The 21238-nt window shown below is 36.8% G+C and overlaps 3 protein-coding genes and 1 long non-coding RNA gene across 4 annotated transcripts; 2 read left to right on the plus strand and 2 right to left on the minus strand.

Annotated features, from left to right (window-relative positions):
• Positions 1 to 28: 28 nt before the first annotated feature.
• Positions 29 to 2974, plus strand: ttll2 (tubulin tyrosine ligase-like family, member 2). The gene is made up of 2 exons (XM_082146611.1): positions 29 to 136; positions 982 to 2974. Exon 2 carries the CDS (start codon positions 1021 to 1023, stop codon positions 2773 to 2775), a length of 1755 nt encoding a protein of 584 aa, XP_082002737.1. The 5' UTR covers positions 29 to 136; positions 982 to 1020; the 3' UTR covers positions 2776 to 2974.
• On the minus strand, positions 2874 to 13934 carry LOC309482411 (uncharacterized protein; the record flags this gene model as incomplete). Its single annotated transcript, XM_082147757.1, has 14 exons — positions 2874 to 3607; positions 3688 to 3808; positions 4757 to 4841; positions 5283 to 5420; positions 5699 to 5800; positions 6052 to 6110; positions 6221 to 6281; positions 6945 to 7043; positions 8020 to 8226; positions 10320 to 10404; positions 10868 to 11856; positions 11933 to 12032; positions 13047 to 13176; positions 13838 to 13934. 14 exons carry the CDS (start codon positions 13932 to 13934, stop codon positions 3418 to 3420), a joined length of 2463 nt encoding a protein of 820 aa, XP_082003883.1. The 3' UTR covers positions 2874 to 3417.
• On the plus strand, positions 13860 to 14975 carry gpr31 (G protein-coupled receptor 31). The gene has a single exon (XM_082146617.1). The coding sequence runs from the start codon at positions 13985 to 13987 to the stop codon at positions 14930 to 14932; it is 948 nt and encodes a 315-aa protein (XP_082002743.1). The 5' UTR covers positions 13860 to 13984; the 3' UTR covers positions 14933 to 14975.
• A 146-nt stretch (positions 14976 to 15121) lies between these two features.
• LOC309481635 lies at positions 15122 to 21165 on the minus strand. The gene is made up of 2 exons (XR_014200071.1): positions 19967 to 21165; positions 15122 to 16294 (listed from the first exon to the last, which is right to left on the minus strand). It is a non-coding gene; the product is annotated as an uncharacterized lncRNA (long non-coding RNA).
• Between the last annotated feature and the right edge of the window lie 73 nt (positions 21166 to 21238).

Below are 21238 nucleotides of genomic sequence, written 5' to 3' on the forward strand. Positions count from 1 at the left end.
AGCTCACATGGCGCGCTTTCATTCAAAGGTTTCCTAGCAACGAAAGATGACCAGAGCAGAGGACACAAAAGAGCCACAACCTGTCTGACAGGAGCCCTGAGTGTAGAGGATCTCCCAGACAACAAAGCTCGGGCAGGTAAGAGTGATTTATATACTCTACACTCGGTGAAAACTAAAACTATATATTTTATAATGTGATTATTTCACAGTTAATCTCCCAAATTAATGTAGAAACAACATAAAGACAGTTTTATAAATGAAGGCCCCCCAATTTTAAACTTTAATTATAGCCATTCAACATTACAGTGTATTGAAAGCTATCAATGTTTTTTTGTTTTTTTTTTACATTGATAAGGCTTCAAAAAATAGAACAACTTTTAATTTAAGTCAAGTCAAGTCAAGTCAAGTTTATTTGTATAGCGCTTTTCACAATACAGATTGTATCAAAGCAGCTTCACAGTATTAAATTAAAATAATACAACAAAGTTTGTTTCAAGAGGAATTTAAGTGAACTTAATATTTACCTGTGCCCTTCCTGCCTGTCTAACAGGTAGGAAATATATACAGAAATTGAACGAGAGCGTGATCATATAGCTAATGTAACGCTAGCCAAAGGATGTCAGAAAAATTACCGGATACTGCGTTAATTGCGGTAAATATTTTAACGCGTTAATCTGGACAAAAATGAATCGCATGTGTTCACACTTTATCGTTGACAGCACTAATATATATATATATATATATATATATATATATATATATATATATATATATATATATATATATGTATACTGTGTATATATATATATATATATGCCCATACATTAGTGCTGTATATAGGCTATATATATATATATATATATCATGGCCTGCATTTGTAACAAGTCACGTATCTTGTAATTAAGAGGCTGTTTACATTACTGTCCAAATGACTATCCAATGGATAATTAAATGTGATTTCTCCTATTTCCCATAATTCAGAGAATTGTCTGATTTCTTGGAGGTTCTGGGATCTTCTCTATGGCCGAAAAGGAACGTGGTTTTGCTCCTCTGGTGTTCCGACTGCATGGAGGAGCTCCGCTGGTGGTGCGTGAGGTTCTGCTTGAGCGAGGATGGGAGGAGTATGATGAAGACGAGCAGGAGGAAGGAGACTGGAACCTCTACTGGAGATCCTCTGGCTTCCGAAACTCAGACTACAAAAACATCCTGCCCTGGCAGAGACTGAACCACCATCTCAAAATGACCCACATTACACACAAGGACTATCTAGCACGACATTTGAGAAGAATGAAGAGCGCTTTCGGCGCAGCCTTGTATGACTTCAGCCCTGCGGCTTTCATATTGCCAAACGAATACACAAAGTTTCTAGGGGTGTATACTAAGAATCGCACCACTGATGGAGGGAAGTCTTGCTACTGGATTTGTAAACCTGTTCACCTGTCGAGAGGACGAGGTATATTTCTGTTTAAAGATATCAAGGACTTGGTCTACGACTCTTCAGTAATCATACAAAGATACATCAGCAACCCGCTTCTCATTTCAGGCTACAAGTTTGATCTCCGCATTTACGTTTGCGTAAAGAGCTTCTGTCCTCTTGTGATTTACATGCACCAGGAAGGCCTAGTGCGTTTCGCGACTGAAAAGTACACCCTTGCTTCTTTAGACAACCTATACTCTCACCTGACGAACACCAGCATCAATAAGTTCGGATTGTGCTACGCCATGGACAAAGAGCGAGTTGGCCGAGGATGCAAGTGGACCATGAGCAAATTCCGCAGCTTTCTTCACAAACAAGATGTAAACGAACTTCTCCTTTGGCACAGGATCAGCAATATCATCACGTTGACTCTGCTCGCAGCCGTTCCTTGCATTCCCTCCAACCCCAATTGTCTGGAACTGTTAGGGTTTGACATCCTCATCGACTCCAGCTACAAACCGTGGCTTCTGGAAGTCAACCACAGTCCGGCACTTTCATTAGACTGCCCTGCTGATGTAACGGTCAAGAAAGGGCTGATCAATGATATAATCGACCTGATGAATTACAGGATGATGGATGGTTTCAGACAGAAGGAAGACCTCAGAAAGAGATATACAAGATCAGGTAGATGGTATTTACAGCCAAAAATTCCTCTGCTACCCAAAACTTTGCATGCTACTCCATCAGGCAAGAGAAGCTGGAATCAGTCTATCTCAACCTCTTCAAGTTCTCAAGACACTGTGTTGTGTTCTGTGAATGATTGTGCTAGAAATAACAGCAGGTATGCTTCTCGCCCCGTTCACCCCAATTCAAAATCCAGTGGACATGAAAAGGCTGCACAGAAGCTGGAGGAAATTAACGCTGAGGTGGATTCTGATAACCTAAAACTCACAACGCTTAACAGTACAAGGCAGTCTCACATAAATACACCATCTTTCACATTCAAGTTGCCTTCTCTTCACATACATAAACTCAAGTCCCCAACCATCCCATGGAACCGCAGGACTCAGGACAGAGACATCCCTCCTTGTCGTGTTGGAGACTTCATACTGACGTTTCCCTTTAATGAGGCTACGTGGAAAGCCTCTCAGGACCAAGTGGATGTTAAGGCTATTGTGAATGAGGTCCGTAAACTCACGAAAAGACTGGGATCTTCCTTTAACGGAAAAAAGAGGACAAAGGCGGACAGCAGTCAGAGTTGTAATGCTGTCAGGGACAAATTTGAGTCTCTGCTTTGGGGGCCAAAAGATCCACCTCTTCTCAGCGAATGCTACTCCTCAAATTCAGAAACGAAGTAAAATGGTTAAAGTAGGCCTAATTTTTGCAACGATTTGTAATCTTTGACAAGACAAGACAATTGGGGAGAGCATATATATCGCACTTGCACATATAATAATAGCTTTTTTACTCATTTAGACAGAATTTTATTTTTGCCTTATACATCTTTGACATGTTAGCAATGTTACATATGACAATTAAACTCACTTGTGTATTTTTTTTATGTATTTTTTTTTATGCTCACCAAGGCTGCATTTAGTAATGCAAAAATATAGTAAAACATTAATATTATGAACTATTATTACAATTTAAAAGAACTGTAGTGTACATGCTACGATTAGACAATACAAAAACATTTTCAAACACGAAACATAATGCTTATGTAAGATATTTATCCCAGCTCTCCCTGACTATTTTAGGAATGTTCCTCTTCTGAAACCGGAGAGTTGCAATGTAGTACAATGTCACGACTAGGTCAGAGGGTCTTCACCTGAATACAGTATCAGATGTGTTCATGCTGAGAGAAACTCTTAGCAACACAAGACACCTGCTGACAGCACATGTAAAAATAGGCAGGCTCAGTTCACCCGATTGTCATTTACAGTTTATTGATATGTTCAGATCAAAGACAAATAAATAAAATGAAAATATTTTTAAGAAGTTCACTTTTTGTCCATTATAAGGACACATTCATTGTTCTTAATGTGAACCCTCCCAGATGAGAACTTAGTCTCTTGTCTCCCATCCCTATAGACAGTTTTAACGGTTCCATCCGGGTACATCCTCCTCTTGTACAGTGAAGTGTGGATCTCTCTCTGCCCATTAGTAAACTCCACCATCTTTTCACCATGTCTGTGGAAGCAGTGTGTAAGAGAGTAAATAAAAAAGAAGCAGGAAAACAGGAAAACAGGAAAGACAGACATTAATCTTACTGTGATATCTTGACAATAGTTCCATCTGGAAAAATGCTTTCCTCTCGACCATCGGAGTGGAGAATCTTGACGGTGCCATCTGGGAAGGATATTTCCCTTGTGCCATCAGGATGGTGTTTTTCTAGGGAAATGTAACATTTAAACAGACATTTATAATCCCAAATTCAAATTACCCTGACATTTTTTAAATACTTTCACTTAGAAAGTGCTAGTAGACAAATAATTACAAAGAAACTGCAAGTAAAGGCTAATTCCTGTTGTGAAAAATAAGCTAAGTATACTACAGATACGTTTACATATTTATGTACTTAATATAAATACCCTGCAATCGTACATTTAGTATACTAAATTGATATACTTAAAGTCTGATAAATTGGATACTAAATTGGAAACAAATTTTGTACTTAATGTACTTTAGTTATCCAGAAATAATATTGAAGTCCAACTAAAGATATACATAAGTATATAGTATATAAGTATATATGATTGTGCTAAATTTTACTTTTGGTACTTTAAATATCTTGCATTTAAAGACTGATATTATACAGAGGTCATACTTATCCTTACTAATAGTGATATTAAAACACATTTTAGGCTTAATATTGAGAAATGTGCTATGTTTCAATAAAGAAGTACTCCAAATAAAGTTGAATTATAATTATTTCAGTAAATATGTTAATGGATTTGTAGGTTTTTTTTTTACTGGGGTAACACTGCACTGACAGACGCCAATGCCAACAATCACTAGATTACAGTGAGTCATTTCTCAGACATTCCACGACCCGACAAAAGCAGACTGAACATGGAAACATTAAAACAAGCGCCGACCAATGGCAACAGACACTGACAGGGTAACACACTGATCGGACAAAACCCACCGAAGCGTCTGTTGCTGTTGGTCAGCGTTGTCTGTGCAGTGTGAGTTGGCATTAACACGTTGAATTAAACATGAAATGTTGAAGTCGAAAGACTGAAATAGTAATGTACTCCAATAGTCCAATTTTTTTTTATTAACAGAATACACTTTTTTTACAGTGTATTTCAACAAAAGAACATGTTTTCTTCTAACCTCTTTGGTTGTTTGGAAACTGTACAACCTCCAAACCAGATGGATAGGTTGAGTGAGTTGTTTGAGCATCACAATAGTAGTATATCTATATAAACAGAATTTAAAACAGGTTAATTGTAAACTAAAATGGCAAAACCAAACAATAATTTGAAAATAAACAAACAAAAAAAATTGCGATGCTTTGGTATAAAAAGGAAAAACCTTTAAAAAAAAATCTAAAGGAAACCATACTAAAACTGGAAACCAAAATACAAAATGAAATAAAAATGAAAAAAGTGACATTTTGAAAACTGTAAAAAACCCTGATCTGAAGATCTGAAAAGTACAAATTCAGGAACAAAGACAAAAGGCGTGGTGAATTACGGGAAACAAAAATCGAAAGCTTAAGCCTGTAGGAACATGTAAATGTGAATGTCCACAAAATATTTAGTGAATTTTGAAATGTTGCAATACAGCAGCAGTAAATGTGGGAACAGACTTGAAAAGACATCCTTATTCTCTAAGGGCCTCATGTCATGATACACACCACAGTCCCGTCAGCCAGCGTGCGTTTAACATCTCCATTGAAGAAGGAAACAGTGACCGACTTGTCAACACCAATCTCTTTCTTTGTTCCATTGCGAAATGTGATCACACGACATCCGTTCAAAAAAAGACGTTCTACCTAAGAGAAAGTAGAACATTTTGAAAAAGGGTTGGAAGATAATGCGTAATTCAAATTTACACTGTAAAAAAACTTGCTGCGATTATTTATCACAACTTAAAATCCAACATTGTTTCAACTTTGTTTCAACAATATGTGTTCATGCTTGACTTAAAATATTAAGTTTAGTTAACTTTAGTTAAGTTGGATATTTAAGTTATCTCAACAAATTATAAGTTGTTATAACTAAATCGCAGCCACATTTTTTTTACAGTTTAATTGCAAAACACCCTCCTTACTCTTCCATCTGGATAGTGAGTTTCCTCCCGTACTTTGTTTTTTCTGGCCTGGGATGCCGTTTGTGCATCATTGCAGTCAGTATGATGATAAAACAAACTTCCCTGTGAACAACAAAAGTGTCATTATGATACTATGATGCATTGCACATTTCATAATAGAAACTTGGTCAGAGTCTATTCTGTCATGATGAGTGATACAAAATACACTCAGAAAAAAAGTACAAAAGCTGTCACTGAGGTGCATATTAGTACCTAAAAGGAACAAAAGTGTGTGTAATTCCTTCATGCTCTGAGAGTACGGATATTGACTGCCTGCATCGGGTGAACTGTGCCTTTAAGAGAAAAGTAAATACCTTTCCGCCACTCATGCCATTGTTCTGTGGACTGTCAGTGGAAAGTGCAGAATTCTTTCCTTTTGAATAACATAACACACAAGACATAGCAAGTTGAACACAGTAGGCTAAGATTCAGTAATGACATATTTTGGTTCATAAGAGATGAAGCACAAGCAAATATACTTACTCAAAGAGTCGGCTGAGCATTCTGTTATCCTGTTAGCTTTGGTAAAAGAGTGTCCATTTGCCTGTCCATCATATAACAAGAACCAAGAATAACTTGAAAAAGACACTGAAATCAAATGTTTTCAATAAACAGTATTGCACTAAATATCATTTTTGTTCTGTTATCCATTAAAATATCAAAAAAGAAAAGGACATTTATTTATTCACTTACATAAATCAAACAAATAGATGATGATACAGATGATCTGCATGCTTAATCATGCATGTCACAACAACATGCACAGTGATTGAATAAATATATTATGTGAAAGTGATTCTGAATTTATTCTCTGTTCCATTAAATTGAATAGCTCTTTGTGTTCATAAATTATGAACAGGGCAAACAATTACAAAATAAAATCAGGATTTAACACTTACACTGTATGAAATGAAGATGGGTAGATGCATTGCACAAGCATGAATTAATTATAAAGAGCCGAGTCAATTATCTGACACTGGGCTTTGAGAGCCACCATGAATTATTTCTGAAGAGATTAAAGGGCACTTGAGAACACATTACACACCTCAACGGCTTTATAGCAATTGAGTTTATAACTAGTTGAATGGGTTCTTACAGCAAATGACTAAAAATAAAAAAGGAAATATTTACTTTAAAGTAAAATCATATTTTCATAATTAATATTTTATAGCAAGACCATGCACATTAATAATGTTAGCATACTAACATTGCTCTGTTGTGTCCTATGGATTGTGGATTTGTTGAAGGCTGGAGTTGCGCTCCTCACACGAGGGGTCTTCTGTGGTTCCTCTCTGCTTTTCTCAAACTGGAGCACAACATATATGTTATTCATTGAGGCATATATAAATACAGATTGTTCTGAGTAAAGATCATAACCTGCTGAGAAATATTGCCTTCCATGTTTAAATATTTAGGTATATGAGATAACATTTAATTAACTTTGCAACTACAGTACATGTCAACAAGCAGTCATTAGAGTATTAGTAGACTGTCTGCTTAATATTTGCTAACACTTTACTGACTATAAGTAACTTTGCAACTACGAGTCAACATATTATACTAAATCTAACCTGACAGTCTACTAATGAAAGTTAGTTGACATGTAGTTGCAAATTAATGAAATTAATGAGTTAGTTGACATGTAGTTGCAAATTAATGAGTTAGTTGACATGTAGTTGCAAATTAATGAGTTAGTTGACATGTAGTTGCAAATTAATGAGATAGTTGACATGTTGTTGCAAATTTATGAGTTAGTTGCAAATTAATTGCAAATTAATGAGTTAGTTGACATGTAGTTGCAAAGTTAATTATAGTTAGTAGAATGTCTAAAGTGGACTGTCTAAAAAAAGTGTAATCAACCGTATGTTCATTCAAAAAGATCGTTTTCTTTTTGCCCTGCTTTCCATATAGAATATCTAAATAATCTTAAAATAAGAAATTTCCTTTGAGCAAAATTGCCAAATGTACTAAGGCGCTTATAACAAAACAAAACTATAGGAGACTTGACATCTAAATTGTATTTCAATAAATAAAAATAAACTTCAAAGTTCAAAGGGAAAATGTACAATATTGGGAAATGTAGTATAAACCTCTTTAAATGTAGTTATATTTCTCTGAAAACAAAACTTAATGGCCTGGTTTCAGACAGGGCTTAGATTAAGCCAGAATTTGGCCTTAGTTCAATAAGGACATTTAAGTAGCTTTTATAAATGTGTATAAAAATATAGTTTAAATCTAAATATTTAATCTGTGGATCATTACTGAATAAGGTTTGAATTTACTCTCACTGCGCTGTATGATCCAGCATGAGGAGCAGAGGAACCAGCGCTCTGGGGCAAACTCTTGTTCACATTAAACCTGCTGTGAAGCTCCTGGTTCTCTCGGATGAGGGCTTCCACACGGCTCTGGAGGAGACTGTGGGCCTGTGACCAGTGAGACTCCCTCTCCATCAAATGCTGCTTCAGAGATGAGATCTGCTGGCTCAGATCCTACAGTAAATGCACAGTGATTTAAACATGATATGAAGTACTTTCTGAATGCATATTGCTATTAAAACCATGTAAGGATCCTAAAAAAACCTTTAAAAATAAGGGCCCTATCTTACACCCGGCGCAATGCAGCGCCAAGCGCGACGCAAGTGTTTTTTGCTAGTTTCAGCCCGACGCAGTTATCATTTTCACGTCATGCACCACATTGTTTAAATAGCAAATGCATTTGCGCCCATTTGTGCGCCCATGGGCGTGCTGGTCTGAAAACGAGGTGTGTTCTGGCGCATTGTTGGCGTGTTGCTATTTTGAGGCAACAGAAATAGACTGCGCCATTGACCAACTGAAACCTGGTCTAAAGTCAATGGTACAATATTTACCCACAACGCGCGTGCACTCTGCTTATTAAACACACAGGGACGCACAGCAGCACACAAACATTCCAAATATTTTAAATAAAAGGATTACATTGTAAAAGATTATTATTGTGTACATAAAGATATGGTGGAATCCGGCTTGTCCCGTAGATGTTCTGCTTGTGCACTTTTACCTCGCGCACGAGCAGTTCCATTTGCGCTCTGGAGACTCGTTCGGTCTTTCCACTATAAAATTCCGTCATGTAAATAGCGAATCCGCCATGGCGCGAGCGCAACTGGCATTTAAAGGGAATGGGAGATGAGACTCTGATTGGTTTAACGCACGTAAATCCCAAAACACACCCATTACACATTAAGGGCCCTATCTTGCACCCAGCGCAAGTGACTTTGTACACCGACGCATGTATCATTCCTATTTTGCACCCGCGCAAAGCGGACTTTTCCCTCCACAGAAGCACGTCGGTTAACTAAGAAATAGACTTGCGCTCCCGGGGGCGGTTCAGCGCAAAGAGGAGGCGTGTTCCGGCGCAAACGTTCCTTCATGCTATTTTGCAGGTTTAGAAAACAATTGCGCCACTAACCAGGAAAAAATAGTTTAAAGTCAGTGGCGCGTTGCGCATGTTATTCATATGCTATTTTAAGGGCGCATGCTTGGCCATAATCAATGTAGCGTGTGCACAACGAGCATACACTTTGATTCTCTCATCTACACAGAAGCAGCAGTTTTCATTTTTGCAAATCATACATTATTACGATAGATAGATAGATAGATAGATAGATAGATAGATAGATAATTAGATAGATAATTAGATAGACAATTTATTATAAAAGCATACATCTAGCTTACATATTTACCCAAATTATCATACGCCTGTTTAACAGAAGTTAATTTGGGTGGGTTTCTCCATTTCAATGTAACTTCTCTCTTTTACGGCCGTGACGAGAGCGTTGCTCTCCTTGGCTGTGAACCGCTCCTGGCGCGCGCCTGGCAAATCCGCCGTTACAATAGCAATCCGCTATGGAAAAAGCGCCTCTGCTCTTAAAGGGAATGTGAGATGACGCTCTGATTGGTTTATTTCACGTTACGCCCAAACCACACCTATGAATAATGAAGCTACTTCAGACCAACCCATTTTAGATTTGCGCCTGGCGCAAGAGTCATTTATCCCGCCGGGAAAATAGCAACAGCGCCGAGACCCGCCCACAAAGTTACTTGCGCTTTGCGCTTGACACTTGCGTTTCAGATCGTTAAAATAGGGCCCTAAGAGAATAGGGACAACCCTTTTAGACCATGCACGCTGACCATTTTTCCCGTCGTTAAACTAGTAAAAGTGGATTCAGACTCGCCCTAAGTGAACTTGCGCCGTGCGCTTTAGACCATGCGCTTAGATCGTTAAAATAGGGCCCTAAAGGTTCTTGTTTAGCGTCAATAGTTCCATGAAGAACCATCGACATCTATATAACTTTTCCACTGAATGAAAGTTTCTTTATAGTGGAAAAAGTTCTATACAGAAAAAATGGTTCTTTAAAGAACTACTTACTGAAAGGTTCTTTGGGGAACCCAAAATGATGGTTCTATGAAATCGCTGTGAGACTCCCCTTTTGTAACTTGTATTTTAATAGTGTATAAGAAGTAAAGTGGTGGTTCTTTACAAGGTCACACATGGAGATGTGATGTGAAAAAGGAGGAAACTTTGGTCTAAAATGTCTTGTTTTTACCTGAGGTTCATGAAGTTCTTTCGTAAGCCTGAGCAAAGGTCTGCAGCCATCCTCTCCTTTGAAAACATGCTCTTCCATCTCAGACCTAGTCAAATTCAGGAATATGTTCAATCAGAGATAGAAACTTAGAAATGTTCTTTTTTCAGTTGAAAACGATGTTGTGTAAGTGGTCCCTAAGTTAATAACTAATGATTTTTACAATGGAAATGAATGAATCAAAAACATACCCGGACAGCAAAATAGTGTCTGCCCAGATCCGGCCCACATCACACGTACCAGATGTGGGCCGGATCTGGGCCGACACTATGTTGCTGTCTGGGTACTTAAGCTAGACAATGACTTTCTTCTAGAGCTGCTGTACAGCCAAAACAATCTTTGTTGCATTAATTTCCTATTATCACTGTAAAGCTGCTTTGAAACAATCTGTATTGTAAAAAGCACTATATAAATGAAGGTGACTTGACTTAGGTTTCAGGGCATATAGAGCATATAGAGTTTCTCTTCAAAATACCCCAAAACTGGTAAAAGTCATAATCTTATTACTAAACCTCATTGAAGTATGTGGTTTCTCTTTCTCCATGCCATGTGCGACCTCTTCTGGAGTAACCTTGACTTTTGGAAATGTCCTTGTGAGAGTGTCAGGAACAGAAGGTGGTCTAAAATCACTGTAGGTCCCTCTTTCTTCTGTTTTATTGGAGCAGTTAGCCATAGACTCCTCTAAGCTCTTGAGTTCAGAATCACTGCTGAAGCTCGAAGAACTAGACATAGGAGTTGAAGTGCGATGTTCTTCATTGAATTGAGTCTCACTCGGGGCATCACTAGCATAGTCACCATCCGACAGATCCAGACCCTGATCTTTGTTATCCGTGTGCCTTGAAAGATAATGAGGAAACGGACTGTGAGGCTGAGAGTTGGGTCCGTCTTCGCTGCTAGAGCTGTCGTTAGATTCACTAAGAGCCAGTGACTCCATCACCTCATCGGTTAAATTGACTTCTTTAGACGTCTCTTTGGTATGTCCGCTTTGACGGTGGTTTTTGGTAAGACAGTTTTTCTCATGGATTTTGACAATGTGGTCATTAACTTTTTTAAAGCCAACACTCCTGCTTTGAGTCGGAGCAGATCCACTTGGCTTACTTCCATTGGTTTTACCATAATTCCTCACAACTCCTTCCCTGTGCTTACTTTTAAGTGAGACTGCATTGTTAACAATATTAGCAGTCAAAGCTTTGACTTTCCCTTTGTTGTTTGATGAAAAATAATCGTCTTGTAGAGCAATGGTCTTCTTTAGAGAGTCCTCCAGGCCAGGTTTTTGGTCACTGAGGTTTCCCACACCCTTCAGTGCAGGACTGCTCCTATTTGGTATCTCTTCACTGGGTCGTACTGACTGCTGACTGGGCTTCATGTTCATCATTTGTGGACTAATAGAGCATCTCCTCTTTAGACTTAGTGAGCAGTCCTTAACCTTCGAAATTTTAGATGTTCCTTCTCCTTTACGAAGAAAATTCCTCTTCTCTGCTCCTCTGATTTGTGTACTAGCCTGTAAAACAGAAAGGATAATGCTTAGAACACACTCAATCTGCAGAAGAGTTAAAGAGTTTAAATGCTGCTCATACCTCATTCTCATATTGGAGAACAGCCTGGTCTGTTTTTAGATGTTCTTCAACAAACTCTTCAAATGTTTTTTGCTCTTCTCTCAGTCCTGGTCGAATGGGCCTGTGTTTAAATTATATTTCTTTTTAAATTGTACAGCTCTCATACTATACATATTGCAAAAGTCTTCTATTATACACTTGTGACGAACATGATGCACTGAGTCAGATGATGCACTGAGTCACATGATGCACTGAGTCACATGATGCACTGAGTCACATGATGCACTGAGTCACATGATGTGTGGAGCACATGGCTTAAGAGAGTTGGAAGATGGCAGTTAAAGGGCAATGCCTTGTGCAGTGGGAAGATGTGGGAAGTTAATCCCTGCATATCTCCAATCACCAAGCTGCATTTATTTGGTCAAAAACACAGTAAAAGCAGCAATATTGTGAAATTTTATTACAAAACAATATATTTTAAAATATAATTTATTCCTGTGATGTCAAAGCTGAATTTTCAGCAGCATTACTCCAGTTTTCAGTGTCACATGATCCTTCAGAAATCATTATAATATGCTGACTTGCTGCTCAAGAAATATTTCTTATTATCATCAATGAAATCAGTTGAACTGATTAATACTTTTATAGAAACCATGATAATTCTTTTTAGGATTCTTTGACGAATATAAAGTCCAAAAGAACTGTATTTAATTGAAATAGAAAACTTTTGTAGCAATGTGAAGTGTTTACTGTCACTTTTGATCAATTTGATCAATGAATATAATTTCTTTAAAAAAAATCTGAACCCAAACTTTTGAACGATAGTGTATATGAAACCAATTACCTTCTTAAGTGACTTGAATGGCTTATTGCTTTTACTTAAAAAAACAAACTTTTTTTAATATTATTAAAATATAAAAAATTGTAAATATCAATAAACAGTTAAATTAATCATACAAATTCCAACCAAGTAGGTCATTAGCCTAATTGAGGCAGTTATATTAATTTATAACTTTATCTTTAATGTAGGCCATGTGTTTCAGAATTTGACAACAACTTAAAAAGTGTCTCATCCAGTCAGTATTTAGAGTGATAACTAAATGTTTTCTAAATGTATTTTTGCATCATATAATACCTCTCCTCTGGGTTTGGTGGGAGACCTTGCCTCAGTCCGAAAGGGCTGAGAGGACAGTCGTCTTGTGCAGGTTCTGAAGACTCTTCTTCAATAGAAGACAAGCTTCTGAGCTCTGCTGCTTGTGCAACATCTGCAATACAAATTCAGATCTCATGTAATATTGTGACTCAACTTCTTGACATAGTTTAGTGTACGGGAAGTCAGGTAACCTGAACTTCGAGAAACAAATGTAATGCAATTCACCTTTCCAACATTATGCAAGATATAAAGTCTTAGAAATTAACGTCTGCATTGTTAGTAATAGTGAACTAAAAATCGGCTTGCTGTGCAAATATATAAGGTGTGGCAAATATTTTAAACAGGTCATGTCATTTTGCCATAAAAGGCAATACTTGCCCTTCAGCTATTTTTTCTTTCTTTCACATATCTGCTCAAGTTTGTCTGGACAAGCCTCTAAACAGATCTAATCAAAGGTGTTTAGAAAAGAATATCAATAACCTTCACATTTTTTCATGTACATTTGTTATAACTTGCATGGTGAAGTCAACACGCCCACTATTGTCCTGCCTAAATATGCTCAGTTCTTATTATGATCTTTGCATTTGACTGTTTTTTTTAGTTTTTTTTTTTTTAGTTTGTTTGCTTTGTCCACTGTGTCAACCTTCCTGACACTTGATCTCTATCAATGCACGCTCACTGAGTCCTCTTTAAAAGATTTAAACTTCAGTTGTCTTTGATGACTGCACTTTTTTTGTCTTTTTCAAAGCAGTTCGTGACATCAGGCATTTAACTTCTCAACAGGTAGAGACTTGAACGCTCAGGCGGAGGAAGGGCTTCGCCTTTAAGTCTGAGGAGCTTTAAAACGCTCAGCTTTGGGAGAACAGACATTCAACATCTACACCCTTTAGGAAGCGGTTCAGACCAGGGATCTGTCAAATATGGAGGATTATAACGACACGGACAACAAATGTCAGGAGAACATTGACAAAAGCAGAGCGCTGTATATTTTCTACTCTTCTGTGGTTGTGCTGGAGTTTATCTTGGGTCTCCTGCTGAACATTTCAGTTATCCATCTCTTCATCTTCAAGCTCAAGTTCTGGAAATCTAAAACCATTGACATTTTCCTGTTCAGTCTGGTCCTGGCTGACATTCTGTTGCTGATTGGATTGCCCGTAAAGGCGTATAACTTTCAGCAATGTAGTGAAAATAAGGTTGTGTGCAAAGTACAGCTCTTCCTGCAGTTTCTCAACCGAGGAGCCAGCATCGCTTTCCTGACGGTCATCTCCATTTATCGATATTTAAGCGTCGTCCATCCAGGGAAGAGGAAACTCCTAAGGATTTTGAAACGATCACCTCAGATTTCTATATTTATTTGGGTGCTACTGGGAATTTTGACTATTCCGGCCATGTTGCAAAGTTTTATCAGGTGCAACAGCAATGAAAATGATGAGGAGTTCAACACTGTCGTTCTACTGAGGGAAATTGTGTTTTTTACCCAGATTCTGATCCCCTTTTTTGTTCTTGTGTACTGCTCAATACGGATAATCAAAAGACTCAATCAGAAGTCGGTGGGTGACAAGACTAAGCTCCGGAGAGCGATGTTCCTCGTCACTACGGTGGTTCTCGTCTTTGCCGTCTGCTTCTTGCCGTATACCTTTACAAGAGCGGTGCAGCTAAAGAATGGGCTTGTAATGAAAGATGAAAAAGTTGCTGTCGTTAAACTATACGATGGGTTTATTTGTCTCTCTTATCTGAACTGTTTGCTGGATCCAATCCTGTACTGTCTGAGCAGCAGTAAATTTAAGAAATTATACATATCAATGTATCTCCCCTTTCTGCTGAAGAAGGAACAAGCGGAAAATTCAGATGACACTGCAGATGAGTGAACCTGAGCATGCCAACTGAAAAAGAGGACTCTTGGAAAGACTGTTTAGACTGTAAATTATTGTATTGTGTTTAATACATTTGAATAGTTGACTTGACACATCATGACATCATGTCCAAGACTTTTTTTTTTTTAATAAAAGTCTGGATTTTAGTTAAAAAATTTAAGGAATTTTTATGGCAAAATTCTCTATCTTATTCACTGTAATCATTTAAAATGACCATTTTGCCTTTATAGTTCATTCTAAATGGTCCTGCGGTGTGACAATTTTAAATTCACAAATAGTCCATGTATTCTCATTATGTCCTCATATTATTTAACTATTTAACAATTAATAAAATATGAGGTTATGAAAGCTGTATGCATAATAATGACAAAACAATTAGTCATATACCATTTAAAATAGTTAAATGAAGTAGCATGTCACACTGAAGCATTTTTAACAGCTTTATCTCCCGTTTACACAATGTGTCTTGCACATATTGGACATTCTGATGTGAGTGATGTATTTGTAAATGTGACTCATGATTTGGACTCACAGACGGTTGTCAGTTTTCTCTTTAACTGGAAATGTATGATTCTAGAGACTTCTCTGTCAGGCACAGAGGAGGAAGAAATGTCCAAGATTTTGTTTTACTTGCATTCTATGTTAGGCTACTAATATATATATATATTTTTTGCATGTATTATTATTGTTTTGATTATTAATATGTAGAGAATATAGTATCTCAAACTGATTTTTATCACAACAATATTGTAAGATAAAGGACTTCTCGATTCCTACCATTGCTGTTATTAGTTGCCAGCAGAGCTTCTGACTTTTTCTCAACCTGGCCGGTATATGAGGGTTTGGTTGAGCTTTCCTTGAAGGGATCTAAATTCTCAGTAGTGTTGTTGAGATCAGCTTCTGAAGTGCTCGGAGGTGTCTGGGCTTGCCAGTGCGCTAAGAATGTGGGAGATAAAATCAGCCCTGAAAGAGAAAGGAAGGTTCTGTAATGACAGTGGTCAACTTAGGTATACTGCATTTGCAGAGCTGGTGGCTTGGTGGTTAAAGCTGAAAAAAAGGTTGTAATGCAAATGCCACAGGTCTAATAACAGATTAAAATTGTAATTTACATTACTCTTCCTGTAAGTATAATTTGAAACCTACAGCATATCAGCAATGAAACCCTAAAGAATGAATATACTTTCACAAAGATTTGTTTTTCTCAACCAGATAACCATCATAAACAACTGTTATATGCATGAGGGTTTCTCCAGTCATACCTGGACTGATGAGAGAGAGCAGTGTGTTCTGTTCCTGTAAAACCCTCTGCAACTGATTCACCTGACGCTGAAGGAGAAGCTCATTTTGGCCTGGATTCTGTTCAGACAGAGATATAAAAGTCTAAATCTGTATTGAGATTCAAAATGTAATAGGTATACTCTATAATATGCATCAAGCTAATAGAGTCACTAGTAAGTGTTGCAACAAACCTATTCCACACTTCTTAATATATATATATATATATATATATATATATATATATTAGTGGTGGGCCGTTATCGGCGTTAACGTGCTGCGTTAACGCGAGACTCTTATCGCGCGATAAAAAAAATATCGCCGTTAATCTATTCTCCAAGTTGGGTTGGGAGATGATGACGCAATCTACCCGCGGCCGCGAGGTAAACCCGGCTGCAACGCATATTCGTCGTCATCTTAAGTAAACACGGCTGAAAGTGAAAGCTGGTGAAAAAGATCGGTGTAACATCCATTATTTGGACTTGGTTCGGGTTTAAGCCGTCAGACGAGCAGCAGCAAACTATATACAGAGTGTGTGGGGTAACAGTTCGGTAAGTTAACACACGACTAATCCGTTCTACCACCTCAAATTCAAAACGAAACATGATATCACTGAATACCAGCGCGCGCGTATTATTCCCATTCCAATATATCTTAGTGCAGGGCCGGATCTACCATATGGGCAATCTGGGCACGTGTTTAAAAGCAATTGTTTAAAAGCAGGGGCACCATTGTTTAAAAGCAATTGTTAAAATTGCTTTTAAACAATTCATGTGCGACAAGACAAAAGTCTGACTGTGACACACACACACACACAGACACAGAAAGACGCGCGCGCGCCAGTATCGTGCGCACAGACAGCACGCCAGAATACAGTTATCTTTCGTGCTTGAACTTACAATAACACACACAGTTATGCCAAAATGTCCGTTTTGTCGAGTATCTTAATAACATAAGAGCTGTCTTATGATGAACGTCAAGAGTTGTGAAAGAATGAGGCGCGTGCGAGAGCCGCGTCTCCGTCAGCTGGTCTTAAAGAGACAGCAGCCAATAAAGCTTTCTGTCAGTAAAGTTAATCAAAGAACAAAAAGAACAGAGAAAATGACTCACTGCTGTTGACTAAAGTTTTTTTTTTTTTTTTTTGCTATAATAAGGATTAGTCTATATTTAATTTATAATTTATGCAGTGCAGTTTGACAATTTCGGTATATGTCCTAGGTCTACCTGTTTGACAGGCACAGGTAAATATGACATTTATTTTTAACTCTTGTATTATTGAGACAAATAACAATATTGAATTTATTTTAATTTGAAAACACAGTGCATTTAGTTGTTGTTTCTAGTTTGAGTTGAGAAATGGGCTACAAATTTCAGCATTATCACTAATCTGTGTGTGCATTTTACTTGAGAAATAAGCAAGTTAACTCATGAAACCATTTGTTTACTATATCGCAATCGCATATCGCAATATTGACCTCAATAATCACAATATGACATTTTCCCCAAATCGTGCAGCCATACTTTTCAGAAAAATGTATTTCGTATCATTGTCTTGTGAACTAGTCATTCAGCTTTTGATCAATAGTGATTGGCATGTTAAATCCCACACCTGGTGTGTGTTCCTTTGGAGGGTGTGGTTGTCAGGTAGGGGAAGGGGGCCCATGAGCTTCAGTGCCCAGGGGCCCCTGGGGGTACTAATCCAGCCTTGCTTAGTGGTGTAGCACATCATCTCGATTTTAAGAATCGTTGTTGTGTTTCTTTTTAACTGAAAAGACATCAGTTAGACAATATTCTGATTTTAAATTTGGGGTTTCATAAGCTCCAAGCCATAATAAACATTAGACCTACTTAAGTCTCTGCAGCTAGTGTACTTAAATTTTATTTATCTGCAAAATTATGTTGTATACTTACAGTTTTGCACAATATATGTTCTCAAAACTACATACACCCTTTAAAAAAATATACATTTAGCAGTTGTTTAGCATGGGTCTGTGTAATCTGTTCTGAAATGGTTTTATTATAATATACTGTAAATCGTTATCGCAAGAGGCTGCAATGTATATCACAATATAGATTTTAGGCCATATCGCCCATCCCTAATTGATAGCCTATAGTAGTTGATAATAACATAGGCCTACCTAATGTTGCCTACGGACGGTAACAGTACAGTAGTAACCTTTTACAGTCTATGAGTAGAACAGCTTTCTCAAGCAGTTTATGATGCATTTTGGAAACAGGAGATGAGCCCCTGGTCTAATGCGCCACCTGGCTTGAGAAACCCGTTCTCAAAGACTTACTTTTATAGTCATTATTTGGGTAGCACACATATTCTGAATGCCTTCGGCAGAATTCAAATGAGCCATTTTAATCTAGATTAATCTAGATTAATTTCAAAATTAATCTAGATTAATCTAGATTAAAAAAATTAATCTATGCCCACCTCTAATATATATATATATATATATATATATATATATATATATAATTATTAGAATCAAACATTGACGGATAAGTATTTGTACTTTTAGGTTTTATTATTTTACAGTTATTTAAATAATCACAGTTAAATGTTTGTAATTCAAGAATGCTTTGGAATAGAGACGTAAGATTGGTCTTGTTTTAAAGAAGACATTTGGCAGAAATTTAGAAAGTGAAAAGTTATAGAAGTTTGAGTTTATGAAAATGTACAATGTAAAAAAATGTATTATTCATATTTTATATAAAATATATATTTTCAAAACATGTTGGACTCTAAAACTGCAAGAAAATGAAAGCCAAAAATCGGAACAAGTTGTGTTTCAAATTTTAGGTTGATACTGTATCTCAAAAAATGTGCTTTCAGTAAGATTTTGTTTGGGCGCAGTACCAAACTTTTTCACTAGGTGACAAATTACTGCCCATATAAGGGCGCCTCCATTTCCACATAGCCTACTGTATGTTTTGAGTGATCTGAACCATATATTTCCACAATTTTGATACAATTTATGAAGTAGACATCCTATTCAGAAGTAGTATGGGAAGTTTGGCAGATTTTGATATGAATTCAACCTCTAATAAACACATAAAAAGAACACGTATGTGCGTTTTAGTTGGTGAATCTATTTTTATTTATTGAAACATTTTCAGACCTTTTTTTCAACAAAAAAAATTAATGGATGTTATCTTTTGAACTCTTGGGATGAAAACAAACTGAGATTTCTACCATTCTTTCATTACCATTTCAAAATAAAGGTCTGAACACGCCTTAGGAGTATGAAAATATTCTGAAAATATTGAAAATAGCCGTTTCACCCACATGTATGTCAAAAAGCTGTTATGTTTATTAAAAATAAATAAGATTTAAATAAGTTTCTAATAAGAATGTTTGGGGTGTGAGTGCAGTTTAACAAAAATGTTCAAGTATCGGCAAGTTATGTGTACCAAATACATTATTTTACTCATAAACTAATAATAATATCTACTAACACTTTATTTTGATGCTCCCCTAACAGACATTCTACTGACTAAAAGTAACTTTGCAAGTAAATGTCAACTTATTCTACTAACCCTAACCTTAACAGTCTACTAATACTCTAATGAGAATGAGTTGACATTGCAAAGTTACTCAGGAGTCCAAAGTGGACCATCGAAATTAAGTGTAACCAAAAAAAAAAAATTCAACCAAAAGAATACACATTGAATAATATTCATGTCCACTAATTCATTAATGAACAATACAAATGAATAAAAATGTAAATACCAAAAAAGACTAACCTCCTGAGGGGATCTTTGAGACATTATATGTTGGGCAGGTTGGCAGGCGGCTCTGCCCATTTCAGATATCCGCTGTTCCTCAAACGCCTCCTGACTCACTGACTTAGATGTTAAACTGTGGTCAGACTCACTCATTGGAGGTAGTTGGCGGATCGACTGGTTTTCTTCATGATGCTGGACAACAGAGCCGACAGATTGAGACTCCAAACTGTCTGTCTTTGGGCTTAAACTGGTTTCCACCACAGTTCGGTTTTGGGGTATTTCTGCAGACATTGCCCTCAAGTTTGACTGTAGAACTTTGATGAAAGATGTTTAATTGTTGTAATGAAATCAATATAGCATTAGTTATGGACAAACAAATGAAGCAAACTCAAAATGCAATATAATCTTAACAAATCTTAAAATGTCATGCCTTGAACAACTTAACTCCATGTAAACACAAAACTGATACATAATCTGTGCAATTTAACATCAACAAAACTACAACTTACCTTGATCAATTCTTTAATCTGGTTAAAGTAAGCAATGAGCATATACAAGTGTGGATTTATGCGGCCATGCAGACCCTACAGCGGACAGTTTCAACTGTACTACAGTAGTTATAGTAACTGTAAACAGTGGATGTTGATACCAGATTAAAATGACAAACCTTGAATGCTTCCTACAGTTTTGCTGAATGGGATAGACTGAGGAAAACAAGCTAAAAATCTAGTGTATTTTTCTGAGACTGCATGTTTTTCCTCCATTGCGCTATTTTTGCCTTGTTTGCTTATTTTGCTCTCATTCCATCTATTTTCCATTCAGTTCAAATCTTAATTACGCCAGTATTTTTCTCATGGTTGCTTGGCTCAATGTTCACAATTGCAAAATTAGGCTGTTCTGTTTGTGTATTGAGTCGGATGACTCCTAGTCTCTCAGTTGATAATTAACTTGTTGATTTGTTCTTTATTATTTGTGACACTGATGAGAATATTATTTTAAGGAGGATTGAATTGATATGTATTTAATTTCATTACTTTAAATCTGTATTAAAATATTGAAATGAAATACATTATTTAATTAGCCGGGTCTTAAGAAACAATCTTGTAGTTTCTTTAATCAGTTTTCTTTCTCTGCCTATCCGTTCTTCTCTACTTTATTTCTTTTTAGTACTTTTTTTTTTTAGTAAAAAAACCAATACCAAACCAATATGAAATAAAACCAATGATCTTATCAAATAAAAAAAGTCCAGCTCTGATAAATCATGTGATCAGAAACAGTAATGGTGGGTTC

This window comes from Leuciscus leuciscus, assembly GCF_965113295.1.
Source record: "Leuciscus leuciscus genome assembly, chromosome: 19".
Taxonomy (NCBI): Eukaryota; Metazoa; Chordata; class Actinopteri; order Cypriniformes; family Leuciscidae; genus Leuciscus; species Leuciscus leuciscus.